The sequence below is a fragment of the Gadus chalcogrammus genome, chromosome 22 (assembly GCF_026213295.1).
Source record: "Gadus chalcogrammus isolate NIFS_2021 chromosome 22, NIFS_Gcha_1.0, whole genome shotgun sequence".
NCBI lineage: Eukaryota > Metazoa > Chordata > Actinopteri > Gadiformes > Gadidae > Gadus > Gadus chalcogrammus.
This window is the reverse complement of record NC_079433.1, coordinates 19720175-19733710: the sequence shown is the minus strand read 5'-3', so window position 1 is coordinate 19733710 and position 13536 is coordinate 19720175. Positions and strand designations below refer to the sequence as shown.

Sequence of the window (13536 nt, the reverse complement as noted above, 5' to 3'; positions counted from 1 at the left end):
ATAATTGTATTGTTTTACGAATCAATATTAGGCCTGATTTGACGAATTGGCTTTACATCCTTTCCTTCTTTCCTTGTAGTCCAAGACATGCTGCCCACCTACTTTCAAAGTACAATGCTGCCACTGGTGGATTTGTATACATTTTATTCACATAATTATCCCTCCCTTCTATTTTGTAGTTCACCAAAACACCCTGAAACAACTTGAGTCTCACATACTTATGCCACCAAACGCCACTAACAGTGCAAGCAGGCCAATGGCAACCAAGCACGCAGTCCTTCCTCCCTCACTTTAAAATCCACCAGCCGCCACTGGAAGTCACACATTAAAGTCAGGGGAGCTGAGACAGCCAGACCACACGCGAGCAAGGAAAAGCATGCATGCATTTAGACACACACATGCATACACACACACACTACCTAGCAGTTCTGAGCTGCAGGGCTCTGTGTCTGGGGGGTGTTTTTTTTTTTTGATGAGCGGTTCAGGGGTCCAGGTCTTCTTGGTGTCCATGGAGTCCAGAGCCTTCAGCCTCTTGGCGTGCTTGGTGCCGCTGTAATGGGACGAGGCCTGCATCTGCACACACATATCAACAAAGTGTGTTTCAGATCTAGTCCACACCCCATATGGTTACCTCAGAGTTCATCGACAGCTGACAGCCCCAGGCTTTTAAAAAGCAAAACTTTTAAATAGGGACATTGTCGATACATAGAAAGAACATTCGATTCTCCAAACAAACCTACTGGCTTGGATTCGTCCAGACACAGTTTTCCCAGGATGTAGGATGTAAAAGTTAGAAATTGAAGTCAGATAAGATGTCTTTCCGACAGCTACCGACATCCACATATTCTTTCGGGAGGTTTATTTCACGCAAGAGTCACAACAATATGTGTACAAAAATAACAATCATTCAACGGTGACATTCAAATTCACAATTCATACAGTTGGGTGCTCGCTCAGAGCCAAAATAAATGACTTTTCTCTGAACTGACTTATCAAACAAGTAAAACATGGCCAGTACAGCATTAGCCTCCCCGCCCTAAGAATCCGTCCATGTAAAAGAACGGAAAAAGGGAAATATTACAACCCCACCCACCTCAGAGTTGAACTTGAGTCTGCAGACGCCGCAGGAACTGTGTCTCCTCTTCAGGGGCAGGGTGAGCGTGTAACCAGGCACCAGCAGGGAGTCCGTCTGTAACCCGAGGGCAGCCCCGTTAGGATAAGGGTAAGGTAACGCAAGATGTATACCAGACAGGTAATCAGTACTCTGACTGTTTCCACATGCTGATTAAGGTTCTGAACACCGATCGCTGTGTGTGTCAGAGAACATGACAGATGTGATCATTGCATCCCATCCTGATTGGATCCATGCATGCCCAAGTCTTTGTTGTTTGTTTTGCCCTGTGAGATTTCAGAGCAAACAAAAGGTGACACTAAAGTATACACTAAAGCTGATTCTACATTCTGAAAAAACAAAACTAAAGTGGATGCAGCTTTCTCCCTGTCCCTGTGTCCCCTGCCCTGCTGTCCTTGAGTATCTTTAACTGCATCTTAATGTATAGAATTCTAGTGCCTTGAGGTCATTCTTTATAAGCACAATACGGTTTACCTAAACTATTATTGATCTTCACTGTGCTGGCTGACCAAGTGATCTACTGAACAACACAATACTAATACAGCTTACTTGTTCCATCAAAGGAAACAAACAATGGAAGATGCCATTAGGATACAAACACCATAATGACACAGTGCCCTGCTGCATGCATAGCTTTTTGCCAGTTATCTGATCTCTGCTTCCAGATGCAATGAATCAGTATGTAAGTCTAACCTATGGATAAATTAGATTCACAATGAACAGTAACAGCATAAAGAGAGAGAGAAAGTGTGTGTGTGTGTGTGTGTGTGTGTGTGTGTGTGTGTGTGTGTGTGTGTGTGTGTGTGTGTGTGTGTGTGTGTGTGTGTGTGTGTGTGTGTGTGTGTGTGTGTGTGTGCGTGCGTGCGTGCGTGCGTGCGTGCGTGCGTGCGTGCGTGCGTGCGTGCGTGCGTGTGTGTGTGTGTGTTTCACAGGGCATGTGATGAGTCTGTGCAGTAGTGTTGGAGTAGTAGTGCTTGTAGTTAGTGTATGCTGCATGCTACTTGCTACTCTCTGCTTTCAGCTGCTGCCACCGGATAGCCCTTTGTTATCAGGGGCGAAAAGAGGAGCCGAGTGCGTAAGTCTCCTCAGCCGGTACATAGCCTCTCCACTGCCAAGATCTCGTACACGCCTCCAGGTGGCACACATGGTAACTGGTCCCTTGCGGTCCCAAGCTAAGTTGTACAGGATCTCGGAGCAGCAGTGGGCCCCAGAGACGTGGTATGCAGGCCCATCGGTGAGTGGAAATTCCCTGTTGCCCGTCAACCGCTGTCCCAGTTATAGGTATATAGCCCCAGCTTGGGTAAAGTGAAGACCCCAACGGCGGAGCAGGCGGAAGATGGTTGTGTGAGAACCACCACAACGGCTGGGAAGGCGGAAGAAGGCAACCCCATAGCCACGTGGGTTAACTCAGGAGAGAACAGTGGCTAGGGGAGCAAACCCAGAAAACAAACCTGCACCTGGGGAGAGGCACAGGCGGAGTCCAACTGACTGGACCACCGGCAGTCCCCTGCAACTCCTGCCAGACGAAGGTCGTCATGGGTTCCCTCATGCCACTTGAGGTCCATCTGGTAGGTGTGAAGATGGTGGCAGTGAGGTCTGCGCACCCACACCCTCACCTTAATCCTCACCTATGCGCAAGCCTCTTGCCCCCCCCTCCTGTGGCGTTGTGGAATGGTGGTGGGTACAGGCCAAGGATGTGGCTGGGAGTATCTAGCTGAACCATGCACACAGGCGGCAATGGAGTGATGGTCGTTAAGACTGTTGGATGGAGCAGCGCGTCTTTTCTGCAGCTTCCATTGCTATGGAGCAGCCCCACACTGCTCACCCCTGAGATGGGGAAGGACCTAGAAAAGGTGGTCGAAAGATGTTATGCTCCCCATTCTCCAGATGGTAAGCCGCAACCGTCGGAGCATCCCCCCTCGCGGTCGAAAATAAAAGATAAAAATAAGCTAAGCATTGCTTCGTGGTACGTTTGCACACTGCTGCACCTGGCTGGAACTTCTGACAGGCCCGACCGCAGGACAGCACTGGTGGCCCTGGAGCTTGCAAGATACATCATTGACATAGCAGCTCTCAGCGAGACAAGACTACATGAAGAGAACTCCCTGTCAGAGGGTGGTGCTGGGTACACTTTCTTCTGGAAGGGGGTCCCCGATACGATACCGATATTTTTTCATCAGCCTTGAACGATATGCCGATACGCCGATACCGATTTTCTTGAGCCGATATATCGGTCGATCCCTAGAACAAACCCCTTTGATGCTCTGTGAACAGGATCTCATTGATTGAAGTTAAGAAGTTACTTGTCCAACAGTACAATACTGATTTCCAAGAGTGCAAATATGATGACAAGGAAGATTTGTCGCAAGAAGATAAATATTTCATGCAGTCTGTGCAGAAAATGGCAACTCTGGAGAATGGACAGCATTGGATTGCCGCTCAGGAATAAGAAGCTCCAAATGCCCAATGACCGTTGTGTGGCGTAGCAGCACATAGCCAGTTTGCACCAAAAACCTTGGTGAAAACAGGGTGTTCTACATACCACACCATGGGGTGTATCACCCTAAGAAATAATATATATGATCGACTGCAAAGCCTTGTTTCAAGGCCAGTCTTTGAATGCTGAATTACTACAGGGATCCAATCTGACCTACAAGTTGGTTGGTGTCCTTCTAAGATTTTGTGAGGAGCCAATAGCCATGATGGCAGATATCGAGTCACTGTTTTATGAAGTCAGGTGCCAGAAGAAGCCGTAGAAATTGTTTAAAGAATGTAGCTACAGAAGAAGATGCCGTAACATTGGCAAGTGACCTCTGCACCTTGTCTGCCAGTGGAGTATTCAATCTAATGAAGTGAGCAACAGCTGGAAGCTGGTTGTTAATGGCCATCCCTGAAGTACACAAAGCCAGAGAAGCAAAAGACTTGGATCTAAGCCATGATGCATTGCCAGTCGAAAGGACTCTTGGCATACTGTTGGATACAGACTTGGATGCTTTTACTTACATCATGAAGATGCAAGACAAGCCGATGACGAGGATGGGCTTTTTATCCGTCAAGAACTCTGTCTACAACCTCCTTGTCTTCTTACGCCGGTCGTCCTGCCGGCCAAACTTCTGCTAAAAGAGCTATGTAAGGAGCAGCATGGTTGGGATGAGAACATTGCCAATAAACATGCTGAAGATTGGAAAAGATGGAAAGAAGATGTTACTCACCTTACTGACTTCCACGTGAGCAGATGTTTATAACCTCCAGACTTCGGATGCACTGCCGCAGCACGTTATATAATTTCTCTGATGCCTCAAAGTATGCATACGGCACGGTGACTTATCTGCTGCTAGAGAACGAGCCAGGCAGGGAACATTGTTTGTTCCCGATGGGGAAATCGAGAGTGGCCCCATTCAAGCAGGACACAATTCCCCTGCTTGAGTTGACTGCGGCAGTCGTGGCGGGGTAGATAGACAAGATTTAACTTCAAGAACTTCAAGTTCCCCTTTAACCGTCTACCTTCTGGACAGACAGCACTACCATACTCAGGTATATCGACAATGAAACAGCTTGATTCAAAACTTTCGTTGCGAACAGAGTTACACTGATTCGTGAAGCCCTCCAAGCCGTCCGGCAGGATCTACCTCGGAACAGCAGAAAATCCTGCAGATCAAGCCAAAAAGGTACTGAAGGCCAAAAGGTTTGATGCAAGAAGGAACATGGATTAATGTACCAAACATCCTGCTGCAAAGTGAATATGATTGTCCCAAACAACCTGTGCAAAGGAAGGAAAGCCTTCAAGACGACCCGGATGTCAAGAACACAGTAACAGTCAACATAGTCATAGTCGAAGATGACGTGGAGCCAATGAACAGACAAGCCAACTCCAACTCAGCCATAAAGCCACCTGGGTGTCTGCTGACCACACCAGAGAAAATCAGATAGACCACATCTGTGTAAGCCAGAAGTTGAGACACTCTTTGCTGGATGTAAGAAGAGGAGCAGATGCAGGACCACCAACTCTTCACAGCAAAGATCAGGCTGAAGTTCAAATGCATGAAGCACAGGAAAGGAAGGGTCTAATTCAACACACAGCAATTTCAGGATATAGCTACATCGAAACTTTACAAAGTGGCACTTCTATGGCAGTAAATCTGTCTCAGCGGATTTTGAAAATAAAAAGCCATTTAATTTTAAGCACTGAATATTTATGCATTGAAGTAACGTATCTGAATTTGTTACCTCTGAATTTAAATGCAGGCACGTGCCGTCCATATGGGCAGGTGGGGCAGCGAACTACTTGCAAAGGCATGCTCCCAAAAAGTAAATCATGGCTTCAAGACTTTTTTTAATAATGTGAATTTCACATTAACTATCTATAGTTTCTGTAGGCTTTCCGACTATGGATGATGGTGGCGATTCTAGTTGAGTTTAACGTGTCATGCAATGTGGGGTAGGACAGCTCAGCGATCGTGTTCCCCCGTATGTTTATCGCATAACCCTGCAGGCTGCGCGTATATTTCGTCGTTTCTATATCAGATGCAAATATGGCGAGTGGTGTTGCACCTGTGATTAACAGTGTTGAGTTTCTGTTAAAAAAAACATTTGAGAGGTTCAAATTGCTTAATTAAATTTACAACATAACTTTCTTCTGAGCATGGTATGAAAATAAATAATGGCTATGTGGTTGCTCAAAGAGAAACGCTGTGTTTTGTTTCCCATGTCTACATTGCGTCATTTGCGTTGAAACAAAATAGAGGCAGACGAGAAGACGCTGCTCGGCCCCGTGAACGGAAAATTCAAGTTTGAACAACTCCCAGACGGAACTGTAGATAGCAACACCGTTATCTGCAATCTCTGTAGTAAGGAATTTTCCTATCACCTGAGTTCATCAACCTTTAAATATCACCTCAACGCGAAACATTTGGTAGCAAGCTCGCAGGTACGAGCTGCCAAAGCCCCTGAAGCTGGCGCTAAAGGCCAGCCACGTAGAGCCACACTCGACTCAGATGCATTGAATCTTGAGTGAGATGGAAATGTTATTAATTGGATCTTAAAATGCACCGTATGTTAATGAAAGATATGTTTTAAATAAAAGAGACATTGAACTTTAAAGTCTATTATGTCTTCAATTCATTAAATCACCCATCTGCCATAATTTACATTAGGCTATTATTTTGAAATACTTTCTCGGAAAAAATGTAAGTATGCGATTAATTTAGATTAATTAACCACAGAGCCGTTGTTACGAAAAGAGAGCTGAGCAAGGCAAAGCTCTCGATCTACCGGTCGATCTTCGTTCCTATCCTCACCTATGGTCATGATGACTCATGAGGGTTGGGTGATGATGACCGAAAGGACGACATCGCGGGTATAAGCGGCCGAGATGAGTTTTCTCAGAAGGGTGGCTCCAGCGTCTCCCTTAGGGATAGGGTGAGAAGCTCAGCCATCCGTGAGGAACTCGGATTAGAGCCGCTGCTCCTTTACTTAGAAAGGAGTCAGCTGAGGTGGTTCGGGCATCTAGCAAGGATGCCCACTGGGCGCCTCCCTTGGGAGGTGTTTCAGGCACGTCCAGTGGGGAGGAGACCTCGGGCTCGCCATAGGTGGAGAGATATCAACACTGGCCTGGGAACGCCTCGGGATCCCCCCGTCAGAGCTGGTCAATGTGGCTCGGGAAAGGGAAGTCTGGGGCCCCCTGCTTGAGCTGCTCCCCCCGCGACCCGACCCCGGATAAGCGGATGACGATGAAGATGCAGATGAAGATAACCACAGAGCCTGTTATTAATTAGATTTTTTTTTTTAATCGCTTGACAGCCCTAATATATATATATTAGGGCTGTCAAGCGATTACATTTTTTTATCTAATTAATGACAGCCGTAATATATATATATTAGGGACGTAAAGCGATTTAAAAAATGCATCTAATTAATTACAGGCTCTGTGGTTAACTATAAATTAATCGCATAGGCCTACTTACATTTTTCCGAGAATGTATTTTAAAATAATTTAATTCAAGTAAATTATGGCTGTCAAGCGAATAAAATATTTAATCGCGATTAATCGCATTAATGTCATAGTTAACTCGCAATTAATTACACTTTTTTTTCTATTCTAAACATCTCTTGGTTTCGTGCGGCTAGCCTTTTAGAGAGATCCGAGAGTGTTGAGAAGGACAGTGGTGAGACCCGCAGTGACTTCAACCCGGTCCACTTGACATCGGGTAGGTGCAACAGTGGTAGGCCTACCGTAAAACTTCAATAGCCCAGGCTTTTATTTGTTTCAATCACTGAACTTTCGAACAAAACTCAAGCTCAGCAATGATGGGAAATACTATAACATAAGAGAAAGAGCCAATATGCAAACATTAGATTTATAATAAATATTTAGTTGATTAAACTAATGGTTGAAAATCATTAAAAACTGCTAAAAGTAATTGTATGTTAATTCATAATGTGAAAAACTGTTGAAATTCATAATTTAGTGATGTAGTAATGATAAATAGATATAATTAAAAAAATAGTAAAAAAAAGAAATATAGGCCTATTCAACACGCGGGACCATGGCGGGAAAAAGGCAGGCATATATTTGAGGTATTACGGTAACGTGTGTAAATTAATTTAGTTTGGAGTCTGACGTTGATGGAAGCTACACAGTTTTTGACCATGCGTTAGACGTGCATAAGACCGTGGATCTTGATTTGTATTTCCTACCTACTCATTCAGTCTACAGCCTCCTTCTGAATCTTCTGACGATGTCTTTAGCTCTTTGATCTGTGACACATCTGTGATTTGTGTTGAGTATGGATATCACCACTTGATACCAGCCTTTTTGTCATATGTGTAGAAGATCAAAAGATATACAACGATTATTTGACGAATAACATTGTGTGCGGTTGTGCATGGTATGTATGACATGTTTGTGTAAAGTGTGTGCCTGTCTCATCTCTGTTTTTGTGTGTTTTTTGTGTTTAAGTGCATGTGCTTATGTGTGATATGTGTGCATGCACACGCATGACTAGAATAATGGCTGAAGCCTGAAGATGTGTGGGAGAGTGTCTACAAGCATTTGTCAGCTGCTTTAAAAGCTTGGTGTGTGTGTATGTGTGTGTGTGTCTTTGTGTGTGTGGGTGTTTGTGTTTGTGATGTTTTCACACGCATGTCGGAGGAGCGAAATGAAAATGAGCTGAACTACAGATGAAATCCTCCTTGACACTCTCCAAATAACAGTTTGTTTGCATCCTATGCACACACAAACACACATACGTGACCAAACTATTTAGCATGAGCCCGTACACACACAGACACAGACAAACAAACACACCAGCTAACACAAGCACATACATTCAACACATGCATCAGTATCCATGGTGATACATATGGGGATGCACATCAGGGTAAGAGCATTAATGGAACAAATGCACACTTATAGCATCTTCATTCGTACACAAATCATTGCTCACTAACGCACGAACGCCTACACGTTTGAAAAAAATAGGAATTTCAAGAGAGCTCAGAGTTAACATGTGTCCGTGCCCACTTACTTAACGCCCGCATCTTTGCGTTATCAGCATCGCTATGCATATTTCTTACTGAGGAGGATTCCCATCACAATAGTTATTTTCATTCCCACCGTCACGATGATGATGATGATGATGAAGAAGGAAACTCTTTTGGGTGAAAATAACCAGGCAGCATAGGTTGTCAAATACGGTCAAATACTAATTAAATATATCTGTGTTTACTGCAAAAGTGTCGTAAGAAGATTAAGGTGAGAGGAGAGCTAGAGGAAAGGAGGGAGGAGAGGAGGAATGTGTGGTGATGGGGAGCACTGAGACACACACACACACACACACACACACACACACACACACACACACACACACACACACACACACACACACACACACACACACATCAACACACGTTGCATTGTCTGATGTAGAACGAAAGTTGAGCCTGGAGCATGATTTTCTTTTCTTTTTTTTAAGATAGTTTATTAGGCGAGACAGGAAAGTGTGAGTTAGACAAAGAGAAAGAGAGAGAGAGAGAGTGTCTGGGGAGGAGGAGCTGAAGGGCTTCAGTCAGTTTTCTTCTCCTTCTGGGTTCTTGGAGTCTGACGAGTGAAAAAGGACTGATAGGTTTTTTGGTAGAAAGGTGGGAAAACTGCAAACAAATGCAGCTGTACTCATTGGCAGTGCTCAGATAGCCATAGTGTTACTGTGATACTGATACTGATTATGGAGATACACAAACACACACTCTATAGTTAATGCAGTAATTAACAGTGCATTAATGGTCTAGTAATCCTTTACTAATGGTGTTCATGTTTACATATGTTGTGAATGTTAAATAAGGTAATGGTGTTCAGGTTTACATATGGTGTTCATGTTAAATAAGGTAATGGTGTTCAGGTTTACATATGGAGTTCATGTTAAATAAGGTAATGGTGTTCATGTTTACATATAGTGTTCATGTTAAATAAGGAAATGGTGTTCAGGTTTACATATGGTGTTCATGTTTACATGTAATAAGGTAATGGTGTTCATGTCAACAGAGGTTTTCATTTATACATTATAACAATAAGGCTAAATGTTAATGCTTTATACTGCATTAAATAATATTAATTAATGTTTACAGATCATTAGTTGGCTGTTAATAAACTGCTAGGTAATTGTTGATGAGTTGAATGCTAGTGTTCAATGAATGTAATGTGTTAAGACATTATTTAAATGTGTTGCCAAATTTTTTGCCCAAATACTTTTCATCATAATATTGTTTTTGTGTGATTGTGATGATTGTGTGTTGTTGTTTTAATCACTGCAGGCTACCTGATTCCAAGATTTATGCAAATGCACCGCAGCCCCTGAGTGGACATCGCCACGGAAACGATGACACATACGCCCTTCACACACGTTGTCGCCTGTACCCAGAACGCTGCTAAAATAAAAATGTTAGATCTCCACTGTGATAAGGACACTGTGATTGACAGCTCCAAGGAGGTGGGAGGAGGGAGGGCTGGAGAACCTGGACACAAGCCCCTGTTTCACACAAGCCACACAGGAATAGTAACAAACAGTAGTACAGACTCTGCTTCCCCTGAATAAAGCGCTCTGTCTTACTGGTTTGGGGGGAGGGTGATGACCATGGCGATGGCGACTGGGGAAGTCACTCACCTTGCCGAACACAGGCAGGAGCCTCAGGGGAAGGTGATACTTGAGGTCAGACGAGGGCGGCGACACACCCAGCACCGCACGGGCCAGTGGCGGGAGACTGCCGTGGGACATGTTACCTTGAGAGAGAGTGAGTGGGTGAGTGGCTCAGTCAGTGAGTGAGTGAGTCAGTGAGTGAGTCAGTGTGTGAGTGAGTCAGTGGGTGAGTGAGTGAGTGAGTGAGTGAGTGAGTGAGTGAGTGAGTGAGTGAGTGAGTGAGTGAGTGAGTGAGTGAGTGAGTGAGTGAGTGGGTGAGTGGCTCAGTCAGTGGGTGAATGAGTCAGTGAGTGAGTCAGTGTGTGAGTGAGTGGGTCGGTGAGTACCGCTATTCCCCTCTGCTTCAGTCCCTTCAGAATGCGCTGGTTCTGGTGTATGTAGCTTTAATGCAAATGAGCTGCTGGCCATTGACCAATGAGCTGTCAGACTGAACCACAGCATGGAGGAGAAGGGATTGTTGGCGTTTGCGGACTCCTGGAGCTCTATGTCTATATAATATAATATAATATAATATATTATATATATATATAATAATAATGATATTATGTATGGGCATTTCTATAATATTATATCTAATATCAAGGCCAAAAGCTATGTGCGCCTCAGATGATATTATGAATCATAAAGACTGCGTCTGACGTCTCTGGCACTTTCACAACAAGTAAAGACTCGTAGTGGGGGAAATCTCGGCAATGGTTAAGAAGAATTGGGAGAAAGGAACTTTGGCCTTGACTCTGTGAAGTCCATGAACCGTGACATTGGTAAGAAAGGGATTGTACCCAAGGAGCTGAGCTGGCGAACCCGCCGCCAAGCTCCCCGCGCTGGAGCTGCCGGACTGCCGCCGAAGCTTCAGCGGCAGTCCGGCAGCTTCGGCGGCAGTCCGGCACACAGACTTTTTTCAAAGTCTGTGTGCGTGTGGGAGCACCAGACTCACAACAACACCCCAAATCCCAGGAAAAATGTTGTTTTCATAATACGTCCCCTTTAAACTTTGCAAAAGACTATTAGCAACAACTTCAATGATCTTGACCATGTTTATGAAGTTGAGCCACTCAGAGGGTAGAGGCCATCCCTGCTGACCCTCAACACCCTCTACATGCAGAGGTTGGACCCCTGCCATCAGGGAGGAGACACTTTCAAAAGGACTTCAAATCAGATAGATACCTGAGATAATGTGTTCCTTTAGCTGTTGGGTTTTTAAACAAGCTGTAGGCCGAGCTGCTATTTCACACACAATGTCAGGATGACATCTACTGTATGTTATATATATTTATGTTTTTATGTTTTTTATTTATTTGATGTTTTGTATTGGCTGTGTTGACTACTTGGCTGTTTGTAAACCAAATTGCCCCTTGGGGACAATAAAGACTACTAGCCTACTACTATGAGGGAGTCAAATTATCAGAATAGATAACATATTCAAAATAATACCGTTTAACAACTCAACTCAATCAAGCTCCTTAACCGAAGTTGGAGAACTTTGGGCTCATGTAAACTGGTTGTTGTCTCCCACTATGATCCCAATGAATGAGCATTAGCGCTCCAGATACTATAATGAGACATGAGCGTCCCAAGAAGACTTATCACGACACACACACACACCACACACACACACACACACACACACACACACACACACACACACACACACACACACACACACACACACACACACACACATTCAACACGTGCATAATCAACGTTCGTGCGTGGGCAATCTGTATATGTATAAGTGGAATATGAATAAGTGGTTGGTAATTAGTGCTGATTGTGCTGCGTGGCGTTTTTTGAACTGTGGTAACAAAACAAAACATCCGCGCATTTCTTACCGTTTGATCCCAGTCTGATTGGGAGGAGCAAAGCGGGTTTGTAATCACAATAATCAACATTGTAATACAAATAACAAAATAGCACCACTCCACCATTAGGGCTATCCAAATAAAAGTCCTTAAATCAGCTATATGGAGCAGTCCACATCGACTACATACCGGGTCCGTCCTCACTATTTATTTTTGATGAAAGACACGTTCAGGATGTCCTTAATATTACTTTATATTACATTCCCCCCTCATAGGCCACGCTACAGTCACCAGGCAGCCTACTGTTCCCAGTAAGAATTTGAAATGTTACTACCTGACTACCAGCGAAATAAAATGCTTACATTCAATAGCTACCTAAAATGAATAGGCCTATATGAGCGCATCACTGCTCGGTACTGACAGACTGTATAACCATACAGACCGTCAGTCATCATCAGTCTCTGGAGTCCCACAGTTCGTGACTGACTGCACGTTGGGAGTTCAACAGCAACAAGTGTTTCACACAGGGAGCAGAACTCGGATTAATCACAATATGTTGGCATTTTGTCTTTAATTAACAAGAAATCGCAGCATTGAATGTACATACCAAAGAACATCGTTGCTCCTTTTTGTTCAGTGAGCAATACTCGAGTGTGTGATAATAGAAATCTCTCCCATCGCTCAGCAGGGTTGCGTCTCCTCCTTCTCTTTCGCGCTGCTGCACCACTATGCTGCTGCTTGTTGGGATCTGAATCCTTCAGCACCACCCCTCTCCCTCCCCACCACCCCCCCCCCACCTCATCATCAACTCAGCCCTCCAACCCCCCCCCCCCCCCCACCTCTCTTCCTCCCTCCACCTTATCATTCTCAGCCCTCCTCTCGCAGCGATCCTGCACAACACTGAGAACAGTTGATATCGGAGACGTGTGTGTGTGTGTGTGTGTGTGTGTGTGTGTGTGTGTGTGTGTGTGTGTGTGTGTGTGTGTGTGTGTGTGTGTGTGTGTGTGTGTGTGTGTGTGCGTGTGTGCGTGTGAGTGTGTGTGTGTGTTTACACGTTTTACACATACGTTTACATGAAAGTTCGTTGGAAGGTTTGAAGCTCCATACAGGCAACTGTTGATTATCAGTGCCATGCTTATTGCTTAGCTATATCTCAAGGTTATTTTGCGTATTAAGAGTGCATATGTGTGTAGTCAAGATAAAACATTTAAAGACTAGCAACACAATGGAGACGCTGACAGAGAAAATAGGATAGGCTACTGATCCAAACCAAATATATGGGCCACAACCTACGATATCCAGGTCCAATTCTAAAAGAATGAGGTCTTGTTTTTGGCCAATCCACTAACAAGCCATTGATCCGTTAAGAAAGCCATTGAGGCTGTCAAATGGTTACCTCTGCTTTTATTTTGAA

The 13536-nt window shown here is 44.3% G+C and overlaps 1 protein-coding gene across 1 annotated transcript in view; it reads right to left on the bottom strand.

The window, feature by feature from the left end:
- The window catches only part of LOC130375451 (zinc finger protein 385D-like), a 36606-nt gene extending 26205 nt beyond the window's left edge, over positions 1-10401 (bottom strand). Inside the window, exons 1-3 of the mRNA XM_056582378.1 lie at positions 10291-10401; positions 1094-1189; positions 420-573 (exon numbers count right to left, since the gene is read on the bottom strand). Coding sequence (XP_056438353.1) covers positions 420-573; positions 1094-1189; positions 10291-10401 — 361 coding nt within the window. The remainder of the gene's footprint in view (positions 1-419; positions 574-1093; positions 1190-10290) is intronic.
- Positions 10402-13536: the final 3135 nt, after the last annotated feature.